General features: G+C 37.6%; 1 protein-coding gene across 1 annotated transcript in view; it reads right to left on the bottom strand.

The window, feature by feature from the left end:
- Nucleotides 1-1,406: 1,406 nt before the first annotated feature.
- The window catches only part of KCNK5 (potassium two pore domain channel subfamily K member 5), a 34,597-nt gene continuing 11,927 nt past the window's right edge, over nt 1,407-24,076 (bottom strand). The window contains exons 2-5 of the mRNA XM_015857557.3: nt 9,873-9,984; nt 8,285-8,451; nt 7,203-7,371; nt 1,407-6,462 (exon numbers count right to left, since the gene is read on the bottom strand). Coding sequence (XP_015713043.2) covers nt 5,642-6,462; nt 7,203-7,371; nt 8,285-8,451; nt 9,873-9,984 — 1,269 coding nt within the window. The 3' untranslated portion in view covers nt 1,407-5,641. The remainder of the gene's footprint in view (nt 6,463-7,202; nt 7,372-8,284; nt 8,452-9,872; nt 9,985-24,076) is intronic.

Here is a 24,076-nt window from a genome sequence, read left to right as displayed (position 1 = left end):
GCTGTAGGGCAAGAGCCCTCCTCTGCCTTTCAGATCTTTGCATAATAGTCAAGAGAGATCTAACAGGCTCTTCTGAATTTTCATCCAGCTTCAGGAAATTGTACTAAAGAGGCTGAGGTAGCATTCTCTTGTGTAAAAAAGCCCTAACCAGCAGCTCTCTGGCTGCTATGTCACTGTCTTCACATTCCAGAATTAAAGGCATGAGTTCTGAATTTCCATGAACTAAAGGTTGCTGGTATCACGTTGCACCAGACATTATAAAGACTTATGATATGTGTTCAAATTCAATTATTTTTTTCTAAGTGTCAGCTGGTCTGTGATCATATCTATTAAGCTATTACATTCAGAGGAACCCGCAGCCAGCCATGGACTGTAAGAACAGGCACATAACAGATACAGGTTTATCCTGTTTTCCTACTTCTCACTACCCTATCTCCTTGAAATTACTAACTCTCTACTAAAATACCAAGTGTTGTCTGTGAGCTCTAGCCTGCTCCAATCTGATAGAAATGTTATCAAGTACATATCAGACTATGTTATGTCCTACCGTGGGCATCACGAGAGAATCCCCACCTCTTTCTCTTTGGTTGTTACAGGCATCATCCACCAGCCTGGCTCCTCTTCTTTCTCTGCTATTTCTTCTCCGCTGAGTGAGCTCTTCTGGGGGTAGGGGGAAAATGCAAAGGTTGGCTATCCTTACTCAAATCACAACAGCATCCACCTTTCCCTCCTGCGCTTGTGCATCTCCCAGCTTTCCTAGCTCATGTCTCACTCCTTTTACCCAGTTGCCCAAAAGCTAATGTTCAGTCTTTACTCCCTCAGGCTGAGGCTGGCCCAGTTTCTGCAGGTATCTCCATCTCTATCTTGTGTATCACTGAGTCACATTTTGCGACATATTAAGGCAAAAGGTTACCTGTTTTCTAACGCATTTTAAGGCAATTGCTGCAGCTGAAACAACGTCAATACCTCCAGGCCTGCAGAATACAAAGTTACTAGAATCCTCATGAAAATTTATTAACTGCCACTGAAATGTTTCAATGGCTCTGGGATGAGACACAGACAGCAGTCACTCCTACTTTATCATAGCACTGATCAATGCAAACACCTCCTGTCTCAGTATACCTTCTGTGAAAATAAACAGCCTTGTGAAAAACAGTGCCATAGAAAAAACTTTCTGACCTACTTCAATAGTTGCCCCAAACGCTTGTTGTATTATATTCTGCTGAACTGTATCTGTATCAAATTGCAGACTAGATGCTGCTGAACAGGATACCAATATTCCTTGCTTTAATGGCTCCTTGCACCTTCAAGCTCTTTGAAACAGCACCAGTTTTATCTGCGAGGTGCGTTACAAACACAGAAGAAACTTCATTTCTTGACGTCCATTCATGCCATGTCACAGAAGGTAAATGTTAAAATTTTTATTGCAAAATATTAAAATAAATTACATTTTAAAAGACTTAGCAAATATTTACATACAGTGTGATTCCAGTGACAATCAGCAACAAAGAACAGACAGGCATATTATGGAGTGATAAAGAAAAAAAACTGTACAAACTTCAAAAGCCATATGAAAGACAAGCTTATACTTTTTAAAACATAAATCCATCACAAGTGGAACGAATCTCACGAGGCACAAAAATTACAAGTCCACAACAGAATTCTTGGTTTTCTGTTCATGTCAATTGACTTGTATATTGCTTTTTGCTCTCCTCATCAGCAATGCTTGTCTGTTTCTACTTTACTCTCTCAGTTCAACTGGAGAAAAACCATCTCACAATATACAACTGTGTCACCACGGATCTGTTACCAATCTATGGTTTTATTTCTGTATGTTTTCTGAAATCCATTGCCAGCAACAGATTCAAAAAGCATTAGTTCAGAAAAAGAAGTATCACACCACTTCTGGTATTTCCTTAGCAATGTCGTACCAGTGTCATCAGATATGTCAGATCGCCTGTCGTGAGATTTGTATCTGAAAAAGCCACCCTTTTGCTAAAAAAACAGGCTTCAATAGCATAGGACAAAAGCAAGAAATGTCACAATGATGTCACGAGGGATGAAGTCACCTGGTCTATAATATTAAAAAGGGCCTTTGTAGGAATGAACTTTTGTTGTCATGTTTCCAGATTTTATTCATTTATTAACAAATTGGCTTATCTTGGTGAAATTAGCAAGTTACTGTTGTGGAAGTAGACTCATACCTCACAACTGAAGGTACAGTCTACTTATAGGAAATAATCAGAAATAAGAGATTTCACTTCTATTCCTTTCATTTTCTATACTGTTAAGTATTTTCGTTTTTAAATAAACTCCTCTTTTCAGTAAGAGATCTGCCTCACCTATAAAAAGTAATTATATCGCATTAAGAGATCAGCTAACATCACCAGTTAGTCAAATGAAATCTTATGTGGCATCCAAAGAAAATGCTTCCAGATCGACCAGATAAATAAAATAACTACAAAACTATATGAAATAGCACTGGGGAGTTCATTCAGATTAACCAGAGGCACTTGGGAGGCTGAACAGCTCAAAATCCAGCCCGGATATTCCTCTACATCACTTTTCTCAAGACATGGAAGACAGGCAGACAAAAAGCTGTCTGGCATAGCACTTCGGTACTTCTGAGATGGCACCACTATTTTAAAAACCCTGTTTTTTTTGAGAGAACCAGCATGAAAGCTGCGTGCCGAACAAAACCCTCCAAAACACTGAAAATCATCAGGGCTTAACAAGACCAATTGTGTTGGCCGGTGAAAAACAACTTGCTTTTCTCCCAGTAGCAGGACTGCATTAAGGCACGTGATGGGATGTCTAGAAAACAGTTTTGTGAGGTGTGATCGCATTTCCCCAAAAAGGGGGAATTTTGTTCTTTTAAAATAAATTTAAACCATTACTTTAAATCCCACTATATATACATACTTACAGCCTATGCTGACTACACTGGGAAAGGCCAAAGAGCCACATCTAACTTGATAATACAAAACAGATACCAGCCATTCTCAGCTCTGGCACACAAGTGCAGCACTTTGCAACAGAGAATGGAGAGTCTGTGTTCCAGTGTGCAACATCCCTCCTAATCAGAGCCCAGCCAAAGATCTGGGTTGTATTATTTCTGTATTAAACAGAAATTTATTCACTTACTTTTTTGAAATGAAGATCAAACCTTGACTACGCACTTCCATTTCACATAATTCCAGCAAGCTTCTTTTCTCCTTATTGTCGTGAGCTTCCTAATTGTTGCTAATACTTCAACCTTTGCATCAGTAATGGAAGACAAGTTGGATAACAAAAAAACCATACGGAGTGCTTTCTCATTTTCTCAAAAAAAAAGAAAGAAAGAAAAAAAGCTAGATTTGCCACTGCACCAGGTATGCCTTCTTACCTAACATGTCTGACAGCTATAAGGTGCAGCTGTCAACCACGCTCCTTCAGATATAAAAGACGTTGAAGGAGGGCTTGGAGTCATTTAAAAACAATGCAGAGGTGTGTATATGGTGGGGGAGTCAATTAGAATTAAATCAGAATCTTCTTTATAGCACAAGTCAAATTCATCCAGCCACCCCTGCTCCAAATGGCAATAACATAATACAGTTGGACTTGAAATTACAATCACCCTTTACCAATCAAATACACATTAACAACTGACTCCAATTACACCATTTCCACATTTTTGTCAGCAAGACAGTTCACTTTCTATTTGAGAAATCTCATACATGGAAGATTCTGAAAAGAAAAGAATAAAGACAGTCCCTTGTTTCACAGTCACGACTTCTAAACTTCTTGTCAACAGGATATCCAGAGTGCCAGTTTCCAAAGGAACGGCCGGCAATTTAAGCTGCAGCCAGTGTCTGCAGTTAATAGAAAGTCTAGTAATTAAAGATTAGCACTGCAAGATTCCATAAGCTCTTCTTACAAAGCTAGCAAGTCTGCCAGCATTACACCAAAAATGAGAATGAGACAACCTTTTACTGTTCACTGAACTTTGAAAACTTTAGGACATACAGCAATGACATAAATACAGTGAAACTATATAAAACAACAGAACTTGACATATTAAGGTTCAAAGGCCTTGGCTATGTTCTGTTCCAAGTACATCAGACATAACCATAATAAGCTCTTTTTGCCAGCATGTAATCAAGAACAACGTTTGTGAGAGCTGACAGGGTTAATGCATGGTACAGGAAAAAAAAAAAAAAAAACAAAAAAAACCCAACAAAATATGGTATAATTTTCGTTGTAGCCAAAATAATTTGGGCTTAAACATTATTAAAAGAGATAACTCCTTCTCAATTAGAAGCCCATTTCAACCCAAATAATTTCAGGAGTTTAGAGCCAAGGTCCCTTTTAAAAAAAAGTGACTTAGGTCCTTAAATCACTTGATCGTATCACAGTTTTGCACAAGATTTGACATCGTTCACCCTTCTTGAAAGTAGGATAGAATAACCATTGCATATGCACGTAGGTCAAGCTTCAAAACAAATCAAATAAGCAAATTATAATCAACTGTTTCAAAAATCATCTCTCATTCAAGTCTAGTCTGAAGTACCAAGGCTTGGAGGAACATCAAATAACAATACTGACTAACACACTGCACAGGTCAGCAGTAGTGCTACAGGTCTATTCTGACAGGCATTAGGGCATTTGGAGAATATCCATGTCTCCAAAGGCAATTTTTTACCCTCAGATGAACAGCATCACTAAAACTTCAACTGCACATAGATACTGTATAAAGTTCATTCAAGTATTTCCTCTAAGAAATGGACAGTGGAAGGACACTTTCAACATTAAGAAGTTGCATCCTGTTTGTGCTCCTACATGCTTTGATCAGTAGGTCCTCCAGTCCCCTTACTCTTCAACAGTTCTGGGGCTGAGTTGCAGTTTAGCAGCTCAACCAGTAAGCTTCATCCCAGATATTTCTTCCTTGTTAGAGAGCTCCTTCTCAATCCATTCCATGGAATTTTAAATATTAATATTTTATTCACAAAATTACAATTCATTATAATTTGGCAAGCACAAACATATTCTAGACAGATGTTTTAAAGCTTCCTCCTCAGTCTGCCAGCACACCTCAGCTCAGATCTGTTTGTCTTTAGTGTTCCATTTAAAGTTTCTCATCAAGAACCACTTGTGGTTTCACCATTTTTTGTGGTAACAATGAGTAGCTTTTTTAAAAAGCAAACCTCTTGCTTCCATTCCTGATCAAAATGTTACTTAAATCCCGGTTTTCAGAGGTGAAGGGCTAGTGGAGTAACCGAACACATTTGATGCCTGAAACAATCTCTTTGCAACTGTATAGTTACACTCCCAAACTAATTCCTCAATGAAATGCACAAATGCAGAGCAGGTCCAGTGTATTAACTAGTCTTTTTTTTCTATCTACTTTGTTTGAGAACCATAAAATTCCAAGGAGTAGGACTCCTAACTCAACTGGTATTTTACAAGTCTTTTCAGATAAACATAGTGAATGGGCTCAGAAACCAACTTAAGATAGGGAAAAGGACACTGGAGGTTATTAGTTTGGGACTTGCTTTTGCTTTCAAAGAGATAGGAGAAGCTGCAAAAACATGCTTTTCTCCTTGCTCTGTTAATTTCTTCAATATGCATTGATCATTTTCAGAAAACTACTACCAAGCTCACTTCACGTTGCAGCCTTCACATTGCTTACTGTATTATACTCATTCATCAGTTGTTCATAAGGCACAGAAAGTTCTAGCTCATTGTTGGTAAAGGTAGACTCATCAGACGATGGGAATTTTACTAAGTTTTTTGCAGTTTCAGGTTCCTCTACAGTATTATCATCCATAGAGGATTTTGAAGTTTCCTCATCATCTGAGATATCTTCCTCTTCATCATCATCCTCATTTACAAATGTTATATTGGCATTCTCAAATATTAAGGGTCGATAGTCTCTGGAATCCCACACTTCACCTTCTTCTTCACTTATCCTGTCTAGTTGGTTTACAAACATGTTTCCTTCAATAGGACTGTCTCCAACACGTTTATCATGCAGATGTCTCAAAACATGACCATTCTGAATGTCCAGGGAAGACTCATCATACTCAAATGACTCTGACTTTGTGTAAGTCACCTGAGCATCTTTAATGGCATTCTGCATATTTTGTTTAGTATTTTCTACTTTAATCATCTTGTCATTGTTTGTCTTCAGGGCCTTCTTTCCAATTTGCTTAATAAGATCATTGTAAGTCTCTTCCTTTTTTGAAAGAAAGCTGAAAATGTTCACATCCTTTGAGGTACCCATTTGAAGAGGTTTTTTAGACCGAGGATGGTTGTCAAATGACTCTTTTCTTTTTTTTCTCCGTTTCTTGATTGCTTTGTGGACTTCTACAAACATACTGACTTTCCAGTTGACAAAGAGTGAAAGCCAAGCTAGTCCCAGATAGATCCATAACTCCACAAAGTATCTGTAAAGGGCATGATAGTTTGCATCTGGATTTACACCTACAAAGAATTAGAAAACAAGAACATAAGAAGTGGATTTGCAGCCAAGTTATTAGCCCAAGAAATACTCCATTCCACTCTAGCAGAATCTAGTTCTTAAAACACTGCTTTGAGAGGTGGTAAGCAGGGATCTGAAACCCTCTGACAAAGTTGATCCTAGTTCTTCCACTTTTTAGCTGCACGTATTCTGACCACTGGTATATAATGTCAAATGGCAGCACACACTTCACGTTTGGAAAATTTTAAGCATTCCCCCAGACTTTAAAATACAGATATAGGCACTTTGCTCGAGAAAAGGATTAGTCTCAGAATTCCGCTTCGCAAGGACCATCTCCAAATCCCAAGACAGTGCAGCAGACAGGTTTTAAGAGGTAGACATAATATGTTCAGTATTTCCTCTTTGTCTAGTTCTAGACAGCTGCCCAGAAATTATCACTTAACACTGATGTGCCCTTTTAAAGGTGCTTAACTGCTGCAGTAGATAGAAAAGCTCCATGCCTGAAATAAGAATATAGGAAAGCTGAAAGAACTACAAATTCCAGAGCCTGGCTCCAGACTAAGTCCAATAAAGGCCTTATGTATCTAAACCAAGATGGAAGAGCCAACTGGAGCATTACTTAATTCTTATTGAATCTTTTTCAGAAGAAAGTGTTCTGAAAAGCTTTGTAGAATTTGAGTTTAGAAGCAGAATTGCCAAAGTGTGCATGCAGTGAAACAATACATGAAATATAGTTACTTACCAGCAACAAAATCTCCGAATCCTATGGTGGTGATAGTAATAAACGAGTAATAGAGACCTTCAATGTAATCCCATCCTTCAGTCACCATAAAGACAAAAGGAGGAATAACCAGATGGACCAAGACACCCCAAACGATGAAAATAGCTGTGCATGTAATCTGTGCTTTCCTCTGTAAAGAAAGAGGGAAAAGTCATGGAAATAAATCTAATTTACCATTCATGGCATTGAGCATCATACGACAGTACCAGCCACTTCAGATTTTGTGCTAAAAGTTTGTAAGTCATTACTAAAGGTCACTGACTGCTGTAAACACAACTATGTCCGACAACAGTGCATACAGAAAATCAGAACTCTTTGTGCTGCTTGTCTCCTATTTACACTTTCTACCATGTGCCACTCATTTAACCTCTGCAGAAAGCCTGCTTCACAAAGCTGGGTACACACATTGATTTCACCACCATACTCAGTTCTTTCTCAAGTGCTAAACCTAGAAAATTCTAGCTGTTTCTGAAACTAAGGCCTAAACTAATCCCACCCTCTTCTGGAAGCTCAATCTTTGCATTCCCTCTCATTTCTGTGCAGTTATTAGAAATGAGATAAAACTCATCCAACATGGAAAAAAAGAAACAAAAAGACCGTAATTGAGGAAAAAGAAAAGTTTTCCAGCTGGTTCACTGCAGAATAGTAAAATGCTCATGCTAGCATAAAAACTAAAGGCAGAAGAAGCAAAGCAGGACATCTTATTTCCATGCTACAGGAGCTTGCAAGGAATGCTTGTGAAATAAAAGCCTCACCTACATCAATTCTATAGGTTTCTCATGTAGGGAGACACACGTCTTCATAGAAGTTATATTTTTATTTAGTATTAAATGTTTCTGCAAAATATCATTTGCTAAAAGTTCTGGCAGAGTTAACATATAGGATCTATCCCTCCTCAATTATTTTTACACAACAACATTTGGGCAATTCATATTTGTAACGGTGTCTGTTTATTACCATAAGAACAGGTAAATTAAGAAGTGTAAGCTCGATCTGTGCATCAAAAATAAACAGCAGGAAGATAAACAAGCAGAGGATCTTACCAGGCTTACTCCTCTTTTTGTCAGAAACTGGCCTAGCCTCTTGGCACGTCCTCCAAAGAACTTCCCCAGAGCACTGATCCACGTCAAGCACAGAGGAACTCCAAAGAGCCCATAAAATATGCAAAAGAGACGCCCAGAGGGTGTCTTTGGAGAAACATTTCCATAACCTGAAAGAGATAAGTATGTGCATGGTCTGTTCTTGTTGCAGAGAATTCAGGGCAATTCTACCTATACATTAAACAACACTGCGTGGGCTTCTGCTGTATCAGATGCTCCTTACTTCATCATCTCTAAGAATATTAGTCTACTCCAGCTGCTGATTTTCTGAATTTGGATGCCTTCCAACATTACTCCAGAAAATGTGTATTCCATTAAAGCAGGCTGAGAGAAGTACTACACTTTAAGTGCTCCCTGGATAGCATGCATCTTTTTCTTGACAACATGAGATAAACATGAGAAAAAAAGTTCATCCCAAAACCTCTGAAAAGATTTCCCAACCTTAAGCAGCACTTAAGGTTGAGTTTTAATCAACATTATGAAATAAAATTGCCTCTGAAGTAAGCTTTCATGTGAAAGATCCATTCTACACATTCACAGTGTGGCTTGGTGCGTTCCCAAGGTAAGGGCCTGAATTTAGTGAGAGGTGTGTTGTGATGCTGCAAAGTAGTTTGGTTGAATTTTGTTCAATCTCAGGCTTTAAAATCAGGAACCTAGTTTATGAACTTCTGCCACAATTTTCTTGTTTAGGCGTGTTCCTGACTTCAGCTTTGTGCTATAAGTTAAGTCATAAGCTGGGTATTGAGAGCTTCAAGTACAACAGTGCTATATACGACCTTACAGCCTAGTAGTAAGACTTCCATTTACATGAACTTCCAGACTTCTCTCTCTAGTTCAACCTCCAGACTTATCTCTTTGGTTAATTTGCATGCCTGGATTTTTATTTTTATTTTTATTATTATTTTTATTATTATTATTATTTTAACACTTTAACACTGCAGGTGCAGGCAGGCTGTAGCAGTAACAGTAACTTCTAACAAAAAAAAACCAAATTCCGTAGAAGCAGATGATTTTCAGCTCTAAACATCTGTATGTAAAATGCAAAGGATTTTATATCCACAAGACATACTCCTTGTTCCTTGCTTCCTTTAAAAGGTGGATTAAAAACAAGTCTAGATTGTTTTGAAAGCCAAGAATACTGCTAATTCAGTAGCATATAAAGATTCATGTGAGCAACGAGACAGTCGTGCAAAAAATCTCAAATGCATGTGCTTTAAATTAATAGAAAGTTTTATAAAGATTTTGTTTAGGGATTTTATGATTTGTTAATTTAGGCATATGAATGAATGGAACTGGAATGACACTAGTCAAGTCAACAGCTCTTGAATCTTGATTATTAGAAACTACTCATGGGTACAGGAAAAGCATAAGTGCCAAAAGCCGATTTTCCTCTACAAACCTGGCTATGAACACATGAACTTTATGCACCTCCAGCCATATCAAGTTTATTCAGAGACTAACTTGACACATAAATGGAAGAGTATGAACATACTGGAGCATAAGGAAAAGAGTTAGGAAAGTTGATACTTACCGATTGTAGTGATTACAGTAGCAGCAAAGATCACAGCATTAGGCCAGTTCCAGTTGTTGAAGGTGTTGTTCCCAGTGATAGCAACTCCCTGATCAGCAGCATTTGATACAACCTGAAAAACAATAAGCAACTCTTTACAGTTATTCTGTCATTCATACAGTCATTCATTGGGAAATCCTGGCAGCCTGAAACAGAAACTTCCCCTGTCCCTCAGAGGTATTTTCCCTTCATTTATACTCGAAGAACGATCACATCCGTTTGCTTTTTTTTTTCTTTTTTTTTTTTTTTAAAGGCCTGCCTAGTAAATTCACTAACTATAATTTTATGGAATATTAAAAATTAGCTTCAGATAGCAAGTTGTAATACTCTGACATTTAAATAGGGGCTTTAATTAGAGATTAGTTCTAATCTAACTCAAATGGATCTCTTCCAAAAACTCAACAATCTTCCAGACTGATCTAACATTTAACATTTTGCATAATCCTTGAATTTGGTTTAATATTTGAGACATCTTCATGCTATCCTTTTCAAAACTGATACCTAAGTCCCATGAGACTTGAGGAACAAGAACACCTGCTGTCTTTGGCAAAGTCAGACCATCTATAAGTCAACATAAAACTGCATTTTTCGGTGAAGAAAGACAAATTAACACTTTTCCAAAGTATTTCATGCAAGAGAACTCTTTGAATTCAGCCCTTTTTTCATCTCATCTTTGTATCTGCAAAGCATTTGTTTACAATGTTTTGGGGAAGAAAGTGATTTTATTGGCATTTTCAGAGATTTAGCAAGGGTGGTTTTCCAACATGCATTCAGGTCTTCAGGTGCTGAAAAATTATTAACTGTCTTGGCCCTTTGTAAAAAGGGACTTGGAAGATGTAGCCTCCCTTGGCTTTCTAGGACTGGACTACACAAAATGCTCTAATACAAGGACCTGACGATTCATTACGGTAAGTCAAAGCTTACATAAAAATCTCACATCTTTCAGATTTAGGCATTCTAGCTCCCTGAACTGAGAACATCAGTTTACCACGCTCGCTTGAAAAATCCCAGGTTATTTATCTTTCTTCTACCATGTTGTGCTGCTGTTAAAGCCCTCCCAAGGTTGTTCTGCTTTCTTCCCTTCAGTGTAAACTGCGGTGGCCAAACCAGTACTAAGGCTACATCCACATACAGAGAGGTAAAAGAGCTCACACAGCTGATTTGGAATATTATTCCACTTCTCATCTCTTGTCCTTGGTATGCATTGAACACAGAAACTTTCTTAAGCTAAATTCCTTTTAACGTAACAGGCAAGATTTACCTTAGACTGGTAAGAACTTATACAGGTATGTACAAACAGCCTTTCCTTTATTTGCCCTTTACTTCCTTCCTACTTGATTAAGATCTAATCTTGGATCCAGAAGAGACTCAACACAAAGTTCAATTGCTACTAGAAACATACACAAGTTAACACAGGTTTTAATTATTCTTGAGACTTATTACATTTCACCACCCTTCCACTGTAATAAAAATGCTCTCAAAGTGAACATACTGTACGTATACAAGATGCAAACAATTTAATTAAAAATGCACTTTCAGCATACAAGCTATTAAAGAAGATAAAAGGATGAGCACTGAAAGCGAATGAAGGTACAGAATTAGGCCTTTCTGCTGGGAAATTGAAGGTGTATGTAAGACTGCAGTCTTTCCATAGCCAGCAGGCTCTGGACAGAAAAGGATGTAGAGAGAATTCTCACTAATGAAGTCATTCGTCATAAGAAAGTAGTGCTGAAGAAACAGCCCTAAAACAGACTTGTCTGAGAGCAGAAAAAGCGAGCCACCCTCTTCCAAAAATATACGCGTCAGTTATTAGAGATCACAAGAGTTCAGCTAGCAGAGACCAAAGTAGCTTCATCAGTTCCTGTGGTTTGCAAACAAATTACCTGAAAGTCTACATAAACATTGAAAAGACCTGATAGACCTCTCACCCCTTAAAAGAAGCCTCGACTTCTTCCACTGTCCAGCAGAACCCCACAATACATTAAATCAAACACAATTTCTCCAGTTTTTTTCCATGCTATTAGCTCACTTGGATTTTATTTTCTCACAGAGCAACTGATCTCATAAGAGACACACTGAGGTATCTGTTTCCATTGTCACTGGGCCATTATCTCATTGCGTTACTCCACCTTCAGATCATGAGCTCAGTTTCCCACTACGCATGTACAGCTACTTTAAGATTTGCCAGCTCAAGGGGGAAAGCTGCTGGAATTATTAGCTGCCCTTCACATTAATCCTGCAAGCATTCTGGGGCAGAAATAGCCAGCTACCTGAGCTGTATAAACACTTAACATTTTTACAGACTCTAATGATCAAGCCTACTCAAGATTTACCAGGGATCACTAGGACTACTTTGTTAAATCTCCTATATCTTGAACAAAGGAGTTTACCTGAGATATTCTGGGAACATGCCATTTGCATCCCCTCCATGCAAGTAACAATATGACCGAAAAGTTCTCAGAAACAACTTTAAAACAGAGAGAAGCCTTGACCCCAAATATATGGATATGTTCCTAACTTTCTAGGAACATATTTTTAGCTGTACTTCTCTGTTTGCTACTTGGGGGTAAGCCCAGAACAATGGCAAGGTCTTCCCAAACTGAGAAGATCCCATACTAAGATACTTCTTCAAATAGCTTTTTTCCCACTGGCCTGCGTCGAAGTTTGCTAGAGAAAGCCTACAGGTTTTGCACTTTAAGTAGGCATCACTTCATATTTGGAGTGAAATTCAAGGCAGTGTATAAAAGGTTGCCTGGATCCAAAAAGATAAGCAATAGGAAAACAGAGGACTACTGAGGTACTTGTGGTCAGATGAATTAAAGGGACAGGAAAATAGAAAGGCTATAAGAACTTGAGCAATTGATCCTGCCCCATAGACATCTTACTATGTACAAAAAGAAGAGCCAGATGCGGTTCAGTGCCAAGTCTCCTTTGAAGAAGCTAAAGCCTCCTGTGTTATTCAAAGCATTCCTTAGAGATATGGCACGCAAGCTTACTTTTGGCTTAAAAGTTCTCCCAGTGGTATGAACGATTTTCTTTTGCACACACTAATTGTTTCACCATAAGCCACAAGAAGTAATCAAACCATTAAGCCTGAAATGGTTCATTCTACTCTCAAGAGTATTATTGCATCCTCCCTACATAAAGGGATGATACATCCTAGAGCAGACCCCGTAAAAGCAACAACTGCTGTGTCTATTCAGGTCTCCTAGGCTTTGTCCCACTTCCAACTCCAAAGTAACGTGAAATCATTTTATTTCTTTAATCTATGGTGTAAACTCTTGACACACAGAGAAACATTGAGAACTGTTAATCTACCATGCAGATCTTCCTACAAAACATGGAGCTTCAGCAGCAATCTTATTTTTTGCAATGACATCCATCTCTCTTATGTAATCTGTGGAGGACCAAAAGCAGTAAGGCAGTCATCAAATCACAGGTACATATAATACTGACAACTCAGCCAAGTATAATAAAATTGTCCAGAGTCATAAGGGTTGGATTTACAATGGTCAGATGAAAATCCATATTGTTAATTTTAAAACAAAATAGCAGGATTTGAGCCCTGGCTACTACAGCATTGCTGTATTGACTTTGATTTCACACAGGGCATTTCAGCAGATGCATAATCTCTTCTGCTGGTCAAATACGGATGCAAAGTTAAAGCTACGTCTGTTTATATGCAGATTCTTTCCACAAAGTTAGAGAAGTCCACAGCTATGATGTGATTCCCAGAACAGAATACTGAACAATTCTAGTTGTGGGTTTTGTTTGAAGAAAACAAACAAACAAAAAAAATAAACCAGGAAACTTCTGTGCCAGTAAAGCCTTTGCAAAGAAGGATCCGAAATGTGCAATGAAGCATAAGGCACAATTCCAATAAACAAACCAGAATTTATAAGGAGATTGATCATCCACCAACCTCCAATAAGTCCATTTAAGCACAAGATAATACCAATGGAAAGATATGAATTCTCAGTGAGGAGTATGAGTGAGATTCACAGTATATGCACAAGCAAAATAATTTGTTGTGATTACATCTAGCACCTGAAAACAAATAGGTAAAGTAGTACAAGAAGTTGTATGGACATTTTTCATTGCTTGCAAAATAAAGGGCTCTGGATCTCTCAAAAATAAATGAATGTATCATGACAAGCAAAATGTATATCCTTTCTATTTGTCCCTTGTGGTTTTTGCAGTTATATAGCTACAGCTATAAAGTTACAGTAGCAGTCAGGTGTTTAGAATAATCAGATTTTATGCAATCAAAACATATTTAATTGTTAATGCTTATCTCTGCAATAACAATAATAAAAATGAGTCAAGACAGATCTATATTACAAGACCTGGCTGGCATAGATAATATTGTTTTAGGATTACATGTAAATAGAGAAAAGAAGTGCTCTGTCATTCCTTTTCAAGAAAAAAGGAAACATTTGCACGTGGCCACAGCCAGATCAACACAACTTCCTTGGACTCCCTGCATAGACAATACAGTCACCATAGCCAGAAACGTCCTGCTCTGTTGGTGTATTGCTCTTGGACACATGCTTGAATATTAAAAGCAGCAGAAGCAATTTCAAGAGCACAGCCTGAATTTCTAAGTACTTTACAGCTAGATCAAAATTAGTATGTTCACAGCCAAACTAGGAATATGCCCTGGCAGCTATCGCTGCTTATCTATAGTTCTAGTTCATGGCTCCAGTTTTTAAGCAACAAGCAAAGATTTTTTAAATTCCCTCCTCCCCCAAGCTGATGTGTCCTGATTGAATGGAGGATGCTGCACATCAGAGAAAATACTTTCCTTAGTAAAGTGTCTTGGCAGCAAGGACTTTGGGTAAAGAAAGGGAAAGTGAAGCCAACTATGCAACTAATGGTTTTACCAGCGTGTACAGGTCAGAGCAGTGTTTTTCCTCAGTAATTTTTGTGTCTGGATATATACAAGTAATGTTTTATGAAAATTTTAGATTCCAGTTCTCCAAAGTCTTCACATTAACCTATGTATTGTTGAAGCAAAAACATTCCATGCCAGCTTTCACTTTCAAAAATAGCTGCTCTACTAAAGGTAGTCAGAGACACAATATGGCAGAGCTGCAGAAAGATCAGAGAATAAACATGAGGCTAAACAACCTGATCTAGGCAGCACAAATGGCAGCTATTCTAAACTTTAGGAGGGCTGTTGTATACAGTGAAATCAAAGCTCATCACTTCTGGAACACAAAAGAAATGCTTTGAGGGAATTAAAGTGCATAGTCCAGCATACAAAGCAGAAGCACTGTTTGGATGGGAATATTTCTGCCAGCTATCCAAGATTTGGCACATTCTGTATGTAATCCACTCAGATCAAGTGTACGCAGCAAATTAGTTGTAAATGTTCCCCCCTACAGAATAGCTTTAAGTCACCAGGAAAGCAAGGACTTGTGGCTTCTGCCATCCATTTATTCCAACCCTACCAATACTGTAATGACAGGCTTATCTTAATAGCTCACTTGAACTCCTAGTTCCCAGCAGACCAAAACAAGCTGGCGCATGACCAGGGCCAACACACAGGTCCAAGTGAACAAGCTTTTCAGGCTGCATTAGCCACTTGACAGTCTCTGCAGGACTATGCTAACCAGTAGGGCTTGGGATGGTTGACCTTTCATTTCCTTCTCAGCATTATCTGCATCTGCAGTATGAATTTTATGTTTGTCAGGTCAAGAACCATACCAGATGTGAAAAGAAGACTTTTAGCTGAGCCCTGGACTTCCTACTTCACTTCTGTCGGGAATGGTTTGCGACCTTTTTTGTAGAAAGAAAAATAAGACAAGTGAACCACATTGTCTCGATCTAACAGGCAACACCCTTGTGTCTTGCTAACCTGTGAAAGTTTTACTGTCCTTTACTGACCTATGAAGAGAGTAGAGTTAGAAGGTGCAGGATATGAGTCAGCAGCACCTGCACTGGAGAAGGATGGTGAGAATGAATCAAACAAGAAAAATTCCATGTTTATTAAAGAGAACATCAGATAACTACACAAGCCCAAGTCTGGATGAACTGAGCATATGCATGCGAATCTTCAGCTAATTCAACTGCTGTGCACAGCATTTCTTCCTACTAAGAGTTGCCAGGTTCCCTGCTCTCACACAAATCCTAGCATTTGTGTAGTCTATTTTAATGAATATAAGACTCAAAGTCAAACAACATGTTTTTACAACAGCAGTCATCTATCACAAAAAAAGAATTGAAATTCAGTCAAGAAATCAGACGTAGTAATTGAGAGAATAATGCTCATTTCTGAAAGAATGAAAACCACAACTCTGATATTTGGTGTTGACAGGTGTAAATAAGAAACCTAAGCAACCACATACATTAATGTTACCTGAAAACTAAAGAGATCAATACTGACGCACAGGATTCCTTCCCTCTTATTTCTGTTCTAGCCAAAATCAAACCCTGGAAAGCAAGTGTTAGTCCCAGTGTTTACATTCCTACACAGAACAACTACAAATAGCATGAGACACAGTTTTTCCCCTTGCTGCCACATACTGCCTTTAAAAATGCTTTATTAAGTGTTACTGCAACTTTTTTTTTTTTTTTCATTTTTTTAAATCAACATTAATCTCATAATACAGTTCCCATCAAAGGGCAAACTTTTCAAAGTTACAACTTAGGAAATAAAAAACAAAAAATCCCGGCAAAATATGAGTTTACATACTTCTGTGGAGGGTTTTCTTTCCAGCAATGCCAAAATTTAATCCTGAACAAGATAGGGCTTTCACGCTCCTGACACAACGTTATATTCTCAATTTTCCATAAACTATAAGCTCTCCTTAGCTCTTCTTCTTACCCATTTCAATATATCAGTGGATTATTAGTTTGTTGGTTTTTTTTTAATTTTTATGATTGCTTTGTTATTTAAATTTACTAAAGGCGAATTAAAATGATCCACTGACATGTCAGCATACAAAATGGAAAGATACCAATAGGTCAATCATACTGTACATACCACATTTTAGCAAAAAAAATTGTAAAACAAGATTGAACTTGCTCTTTGGAAAAAAATTAACTAATCTTGTTTATTCTTCATTTACACAGGCAGCTTCTCAGTGTTTCATGCTATTTATGCAACAGTGCTTCCCAATGTACATATTAATTGCAGATCCAAGACACTCTACAGTTCTTGCCCTTCATTATGCTTAACTTTGGTCTGTCAGCAACTTGGACTTCCATCTAAGCATACCTTTTCTTACCTAATAGAGCCTCCAGCACATGCCACTTCATACAGTGCTGTCCCTACATCTAAGCCTGATATTTAAAGAATGCATGTAAATACATGCCTGGTCTTCATTTTGCGTAGTTTTGTTACATAACAAAACAGGAAACCAAACGGTGTTTGCATCTACTCATTTAGAATACAACACACCCAGAGGGCCCCTCTTGATTTACTTACAAGTTTGTTTTGTTGCAACACTTTACTGACTTTTTTGAAGAAATAAACACACACTGGGGAAGCTCCTGTTCCTAGAGCTTCATGCTTCTAAGAGTAATTGCTTTGTTTTTTTAATCAGACTTGCTAGTTTTAATAGATGGAGAAGGAACAGAGTGGGATACATTACCATGAGCTGGACTTTGAAATCAGACAAATTCCAATGAGAGTAATTAAGTTCACGTCATGAAACTGGTCACAGATTAGAGCAATTTATTCTTTTACATCTACTGATTAGCCAGGTAAGCAGAACAGACAGTCCACTGAGAGCACTTGAAGACTAGGGAGCTTAATACAGTTAAAAATACAAGGTAATACAAAACAGAAATGATCTTTAGAAGAGGGAAAATACTCTCATTGCTGTAAGGAAACCCTGCATATGTCCTCCAAATACATGACTGGACTTGAAGACCAGAAAGCACTCCAATCTAATCCTTATATACTTTTTCTCTTGGAAAATACTGCTATTTATTGTGGTTCTTGGAAAGCTTAATGTGAGGTTTATTTAGGTGTTCAGAGCTGAAGAAGAATACAGAAATCTCTCAAAGCAAATCAAGGTTGCTGAACAAAGCACATTAAGATGACTATGAGAAAGAGACAGTCCATGAGTCAAGCTAATTCATTCCTATTTGCATCTGAAATTATACTGGGTTATCTGTTCTTTTTAAAATTCACAATACCCAGTCCCAGAATAATCTGTATGCATAGAAAGGATTTTAAAATGAACATTCTTCATACTGGTAAAACACCACTGCATACAGACTCTAGGACTTTTCAAGAATATAGGTTGTGGAGTTTTTCCAAAAGTGCCTGTCCTCGTATGCAAGGAAATCATAAATAAAACTTAAGAGATAATATTGTTACAGGTACCTACCTTTATTAGGCTAATATCCTAAATAGCCATTCTGCCCTTGCAGAAGGGACCTTCTTTCCATTTGTTCTGCTAAATAAAAAGAAGCCGTCCTCACTAAGTATGGATGGAAGCTATTCCTCCCCTGCTAGCGTCATTATTCTAAATATACCATCAGTGATGCATGCTAAACAATGAAGTTCTAAGGTAGACTGAGTCACAAAAGGAACAAAACACATATGGGCATTGGATTTTGTTTTACCTTTCTGCAAGAACAGTGTGTGGGAACATCATCAAATAAATAATCTTAAATGTGTAATGGGGACCAATCATCAAGATTTCTTAACACAAAACATCGACAAGTTGGAGAAGAGAGGAAATCACTTGCTTAGGCTGCGAAGGACATTTCTCACTGAAGACAGTACTGCAGGTACAAGCATTTTACTTCACATCCTACCTAGCTGGCAAAAAGAAACAGGGAAGAGAATGCTTATTTGTCACAGATAGGAACACTTGTTATTTCATTCTTCAAAGCACTCATTTGTTTTCTTCTCGTTAGCTTGCAATTTTACCAGATGAAGTTATTCTTTAAAAGGGCAATGAGTTGATTGACTCATACTGTGCAGAACGAGTCATGCTCTTCAAGCACTATCTGAACTTATTAACTAAAATAGGTCTAATCCAGCCAAACACAAGAAGGTGGGAAAAGGTTTTCACGTGCACAATTATAAAATATATGACTTAGACTGATGTGTCAGCTTGTTATCAGAAGGCTGATTTAGAGGAGACGTAAGAACTATCTTTGTACTTGATTGAACCTGAAAGACTCATAAGAAAAAAAAAGTCAATTGTAGCTAATACTTATGAGTCCAGTGGCCTCAGGATACAGTCTACTAGAAACAATTTGAGTCTGCAGTCAAATTAACTCCATATTTTTGCTTGGGTGTAAGGAAGGTAGGCAATTGTGCCAGTAACTCCCTACTTGAAAAGATGATCAAAATCAGACTAAGTGTGACACGGATGAAATTCACAGAATTTAGCAAACATGAGAAATCTTGGGCATTTCAACAGTGCTGGCATCAGATACACTCAATACTTCTCTTTCCTACTCTCATCCTGCCCACCCGTAAATTAAAGCCAGATGCTCATGCACCGACCATTTCAGTAGTTAACAGAGAAGTAAATGCTGATCTCCGAAATGAATTCTACCCTACTTACAGCCAGTCTTTGTGTTTGCTTCTATGCAGAGAATGAATATAAGTGCTCCTGTAACTTACTAGAAAATTACCTGCTCAATCGGCCTTATATAGCTGGCCAAACTTTTCTTCCACCTCAGCAGCTAGCACCATCGCCTCCTTACTCTCACTAGGGTAAAACAAGCTTCATAGAATATTGATATTTTCAGCTTTACATGGAAAGTTACCACTCTTAAACATAACAGAGAGCTTGCCTGAGGACAGGATGCTTCACAAGACGCAAGTGAACTCCTGTTTTAATGTTTATCCCTTGGCATGGGGAACTGGGGTTAAGAGTAAATGGAAAACATCCTGGGAAATAATCTCCATTACCAGGACAAGAGAATTGTCTCTTGTGGGACAGACAAGTGAGAGGGAAACAAATTTACTGCTTAACACTCCTGGCTTCCCAACTTCTGCAATACCTCCAAAAGAAAAGTAGTAGTTCCAGGAAAGGGTGTTGATTTAACAACAAAAACATATACAGTATAATAACTTGACTTTAGAAAAGAACGATTGGAAAAATCATTTGGTTAAATTGAATTACAGAATCCCACAAAAGACAGCAGCCCAGGAAAATGCAGCTTAACATCTGTCTAGTTGGCATAACTTACTTTTCCAGTCTAAACTATAGACAGTCACTCCTTCAATTAACCTAAAGTAAACTGAATGTTTGAATAATCGGATATCTTCAAGTTGTATTTTATTAACCTTGAAAGCAATATAGGTCTTGTCATCAATTTTATTCACTGAAGATAAGGTATCATACAGATTTTGCATTGACTACGATAAATCCCAATAGTGCTTTAAGGACAGAAGTAATGATAGAGCAGTCAACTGTCAGACTGGAGGCAGCTTCTAGAGTTGTTTACTGGCATCATTTCAGCCATTAGTAAAGATGGCATAAGACGACTCATATTATCCATGGATACGGACACACTGTAAATCAGGAGACCTTATAGACTTTGTCATGCCTTCAATACATAAACATCTTTTTCAAACATCTCCTGCATAGCTGATTTGACAATTCTGACCAACTGTAAGTTGTATTATTACTTTAGTTTCAGGAACAAAATACCTTAACGAAGAGCAAACTTAAAAAATGTGGTATTTTAAAGGCTATATTTAAGATGTTCTAGGCAGCCATCACAATTTATTCTGTCTCTCCCACTCTCACTCCCTGACACATGCAGTGCTACTGAAACCACGAGCAGCAAATGCAGAAGAAATACTTGCTTTTCATTATATCACAGGCATCCAATCATACATTTTAGACTTCTCAACAACAGAAGCACATCAACAAAAACAAGGAAGAACTGGATGTTTGAAATCCTTTTCACTGATATATTGCTCCCATTCTACAAAGCACTGGGGAAACTCATATGGCATCATATGCAGTCTTCCAGACATCCACCTTCAAAAAATGGGAACAGAAGTATGCAGGGACTAGAGGAATGAGGGAAGTCTTATAGGCTAGCCAAAGAAATTTGGACTACTAAAAAATAGGGGCTAAGAAGGGACGGCAATGTTGCATTTTGTACTAAATCAGAAACAGGAATACAAGACAACAAGTGCAAAAGCCATTTAAATTTCAAAAACAGTGTCAGTATAAGAACAAAAACTGAACACAAACAAAATTTAACTGTAAATCAAAACAAATTCTCAACCTAGGCAACAGTTTATAGTCAACCCATTAAGCATGGCAGCATAGTTAAATGTCCCCATCTACATCAAGCTCCAGCTTAATAGTGATTGCTTAAGTTTAATGAAAATATTTCTATGACGTGATGTTATGGTAAGATTTCAGATCTGAAATCTTTATTACAATTCTAATGCATTAGGTAGAGCACTATTCTACAGCAATATCTTAGTATGAAAGATAAAGAATACTTCAGACAGAGGTTATGGAAAAGCGTGAACAAGTTCAGTGCTTTCTGTAGCACATAGTGCTGTTCATTGGCACAGGGTAGAGCAGGCAAAAATAAAAGCTGCAGACTAAAACAAGATACTTGGAAAGAAACAAAGGCAGTGATAAACAGAATAACAAAACTAGCAGCACTAGCATGATTTATATTTTTTGTATAAGACTTCTAATGAGATAAATAGAAAAAGTTCTTAAAATATGGTCCAAACATCATCAAGCAAATGCCATTTCCTGTAGTGGGTGTGCTAGTGGTTCTACAGGATGGAAACAATACCCTCCTGCTTTTGTAAAGCCTCATCTTAAGACTACATTTTAGATGCACGTGCTAAACGTACTGATTTTGTAGTTGTTATTTGCACTCATTACTTGTACAAAGTGCTGCTTTGCTGAAGGTTTACAGTTGGCTGTTTGGTCTACTGCTATCAGACATAACACAAGAGCTGTTCTCTCCAGATTAAGCACATTTTGCATGAAAATACTGCAGCTGATAAAGGAAACAGAACCCTAATCAAGAGCTGCAGTGAAAATACCACACAACTCAGAGGGGAAAAAGAAGGGGGAAGAATCCTTTTGTTTTGTAAAAAGCAAAGCAACAGTTTCATTTACCATTGCAACTTTCATCCCTATGTCACTACTTTACAACATATTATTAAATAAATAAATAAAATTAAAAATGATGCCTTGGCAAATGTTCAGTCAAAAGACATAAGCACTTTTTAAGAAATCTTCTTTTTTGAACGTGTGTTTGTGGTAACCTGTCATGCTTGGCCTACCATTGATCTGCAACAACTTCTGCATTCTGTCTTTTTCTCTATGCTCACAGAAACGACAACTATACTCCCAAACTATGTCTATTGAAAGGAACGCCAAGACTGAGGCTTTAGTTTTCACCCAGTAAACTCATAATGGGGTCACAGAAGGAAGTTAAGCCCAAACATGTCTGGACTGAAAAACAAACCCCTCTTCATTACCAAGGAAAGCCAGGACAAACAAGCACTGCTTATGTGACATTACAGAAAAGCTGTGAGTAGTCAGGTCTTTAGAATTATTTGTTGCTCTTTCTGTGCCTTAAGTGTATATTAGTCTCTCATACCTATGCTAGCAATTTTCATTTGTAAATTAAAATCATGTGATCAAGTCTCTAAGAAAGCACAGAAGAACTTAAAGTCACTGTTTGGTTAGAAACCAGGCAGTTGTAAGCTGTAATAGGGTGATTTTTTATTTTTTTTTATTTATTTATTTAGGAGCAGGGAGAAATTGAACAGTTACAGTTGAACAATATAAGTTCTCCCTCATCACCAAACACTCTCAATCACTGCACTGTAAGAACTCAGGTTCTCATAACTTTTAAGTAGTTCAAATGACTTCATTTGCCAGTCCAGTAAACTGATAGAAAAGACACCTTTCACAAGCAGAAGTCATAAGCAGGTCTTTCTACTCTGATGCAGCTGTCCTGCTGTTACCCTTCTTTTCACCATAACAACTGGGCAGCAGTACTCTTGATTAATGACCTCTCTGCACAGATGTGAGAAGATGGCAACTTTGGGCAAAGTACTGTAATGAGGGAGATAATTCTCCTGAAGTAAACACCTCATTTTTGTAGCATTTTTCTATTTTAGGATAAAATATAAAGCTAAGTCCTGTTGATACACAAACTCTTAGCCTGTTAAATATATATGTATAATAAATAAATGAACAAATGGAGCTCTACTTCCACTCCACAGCACTAATAGGTGTTACTGTTTCCTCTGGAAAAAAAGTTCTAATTTGCAGGGATATTAACATCTTGGAGGCATGTCAATATTTTTACAGCACACGCTGTCTAAGACCTGCTTGTGTATGATGTACAGCACGGACAGTTAATTTTCCTATAAGTCATAATTCATAGGACAAACAATGTGAGGGATATTAATGGAAAGAGATCAACAAGGTTACTTCCTTTCATGGCTTTCTGCAGAGTTAAATAATAAGCGAAACTCATAATTCAGCAAAGTTAAAAGGAATGACTACAGAACTGAATGCTGAAGCTTACCTTTTTGTGATACTTTCTGATCCCGAACTTGTATTAACTAAGGGCTGCTTAACTTTTGTTTTCCTTCCCCTGTTCACTGACATGCAATGGACTTAAACACCAACAGTCTGAAAAGGCAATTGGCTTTTTTGACTGATCACTACTACAAAGTCTGACATTTCACATGGATTTTTCCAACACTATTAAATTCAGAATTAGATTTCAGTTTAATTAACTAGTTAATAGGCTATTTTGATGTAAAGCATATTCAATACTTTACCAGCAATCCCTCGATTTTGCAATTGTTACAATTACAGAACTGTCTTCTCTTAGCTGTCTCAAGTTCCACACAGACACGTTTTGAAGACAAATTAACTAAAGGTTACTGCTGCATGAGAACTGCAGCTGTTCTGCAGATGCTAAGTGCCATAACTTTTCCTCAGCTTCAGAAGATCATTCTCATTCAGAATTAAAACATATCAGAGGATTTATTAGCTTACATTAGTACAGCTTAATTTGGGGGATTTTCCTACCAATTCCTTGTCTAGGGAGAAAAAAAAAAAAAGAAAAAAAAAGAAAAAAAAATTATTTAAAACTCTTACATTGCATCAGCTGAATAGCACTAACAGTAGATTAGAGTTCCTGCCTATCTGAATATATACATGGTAACTAACGTA

This window comes from Coturnix japonica, chromosome 3 (genome assembly GCF_054131305.1).
Source record: "Coturnix japonica strain WE chromosome 3, WE-NBRP24, whole genome shotgun sequence".
Classification (NCBI taxonomy): domain Eukaryota; kingdom Metazoa; phylum Chordata; class Aves; order Galliformes; family Phasianidae; genus Coturnix; species Coturnix japonica.
Note: the sequence above shows the minus strand (reverse complement) of the source record. Positions and strands in the feature narration are given on the sequence as shown.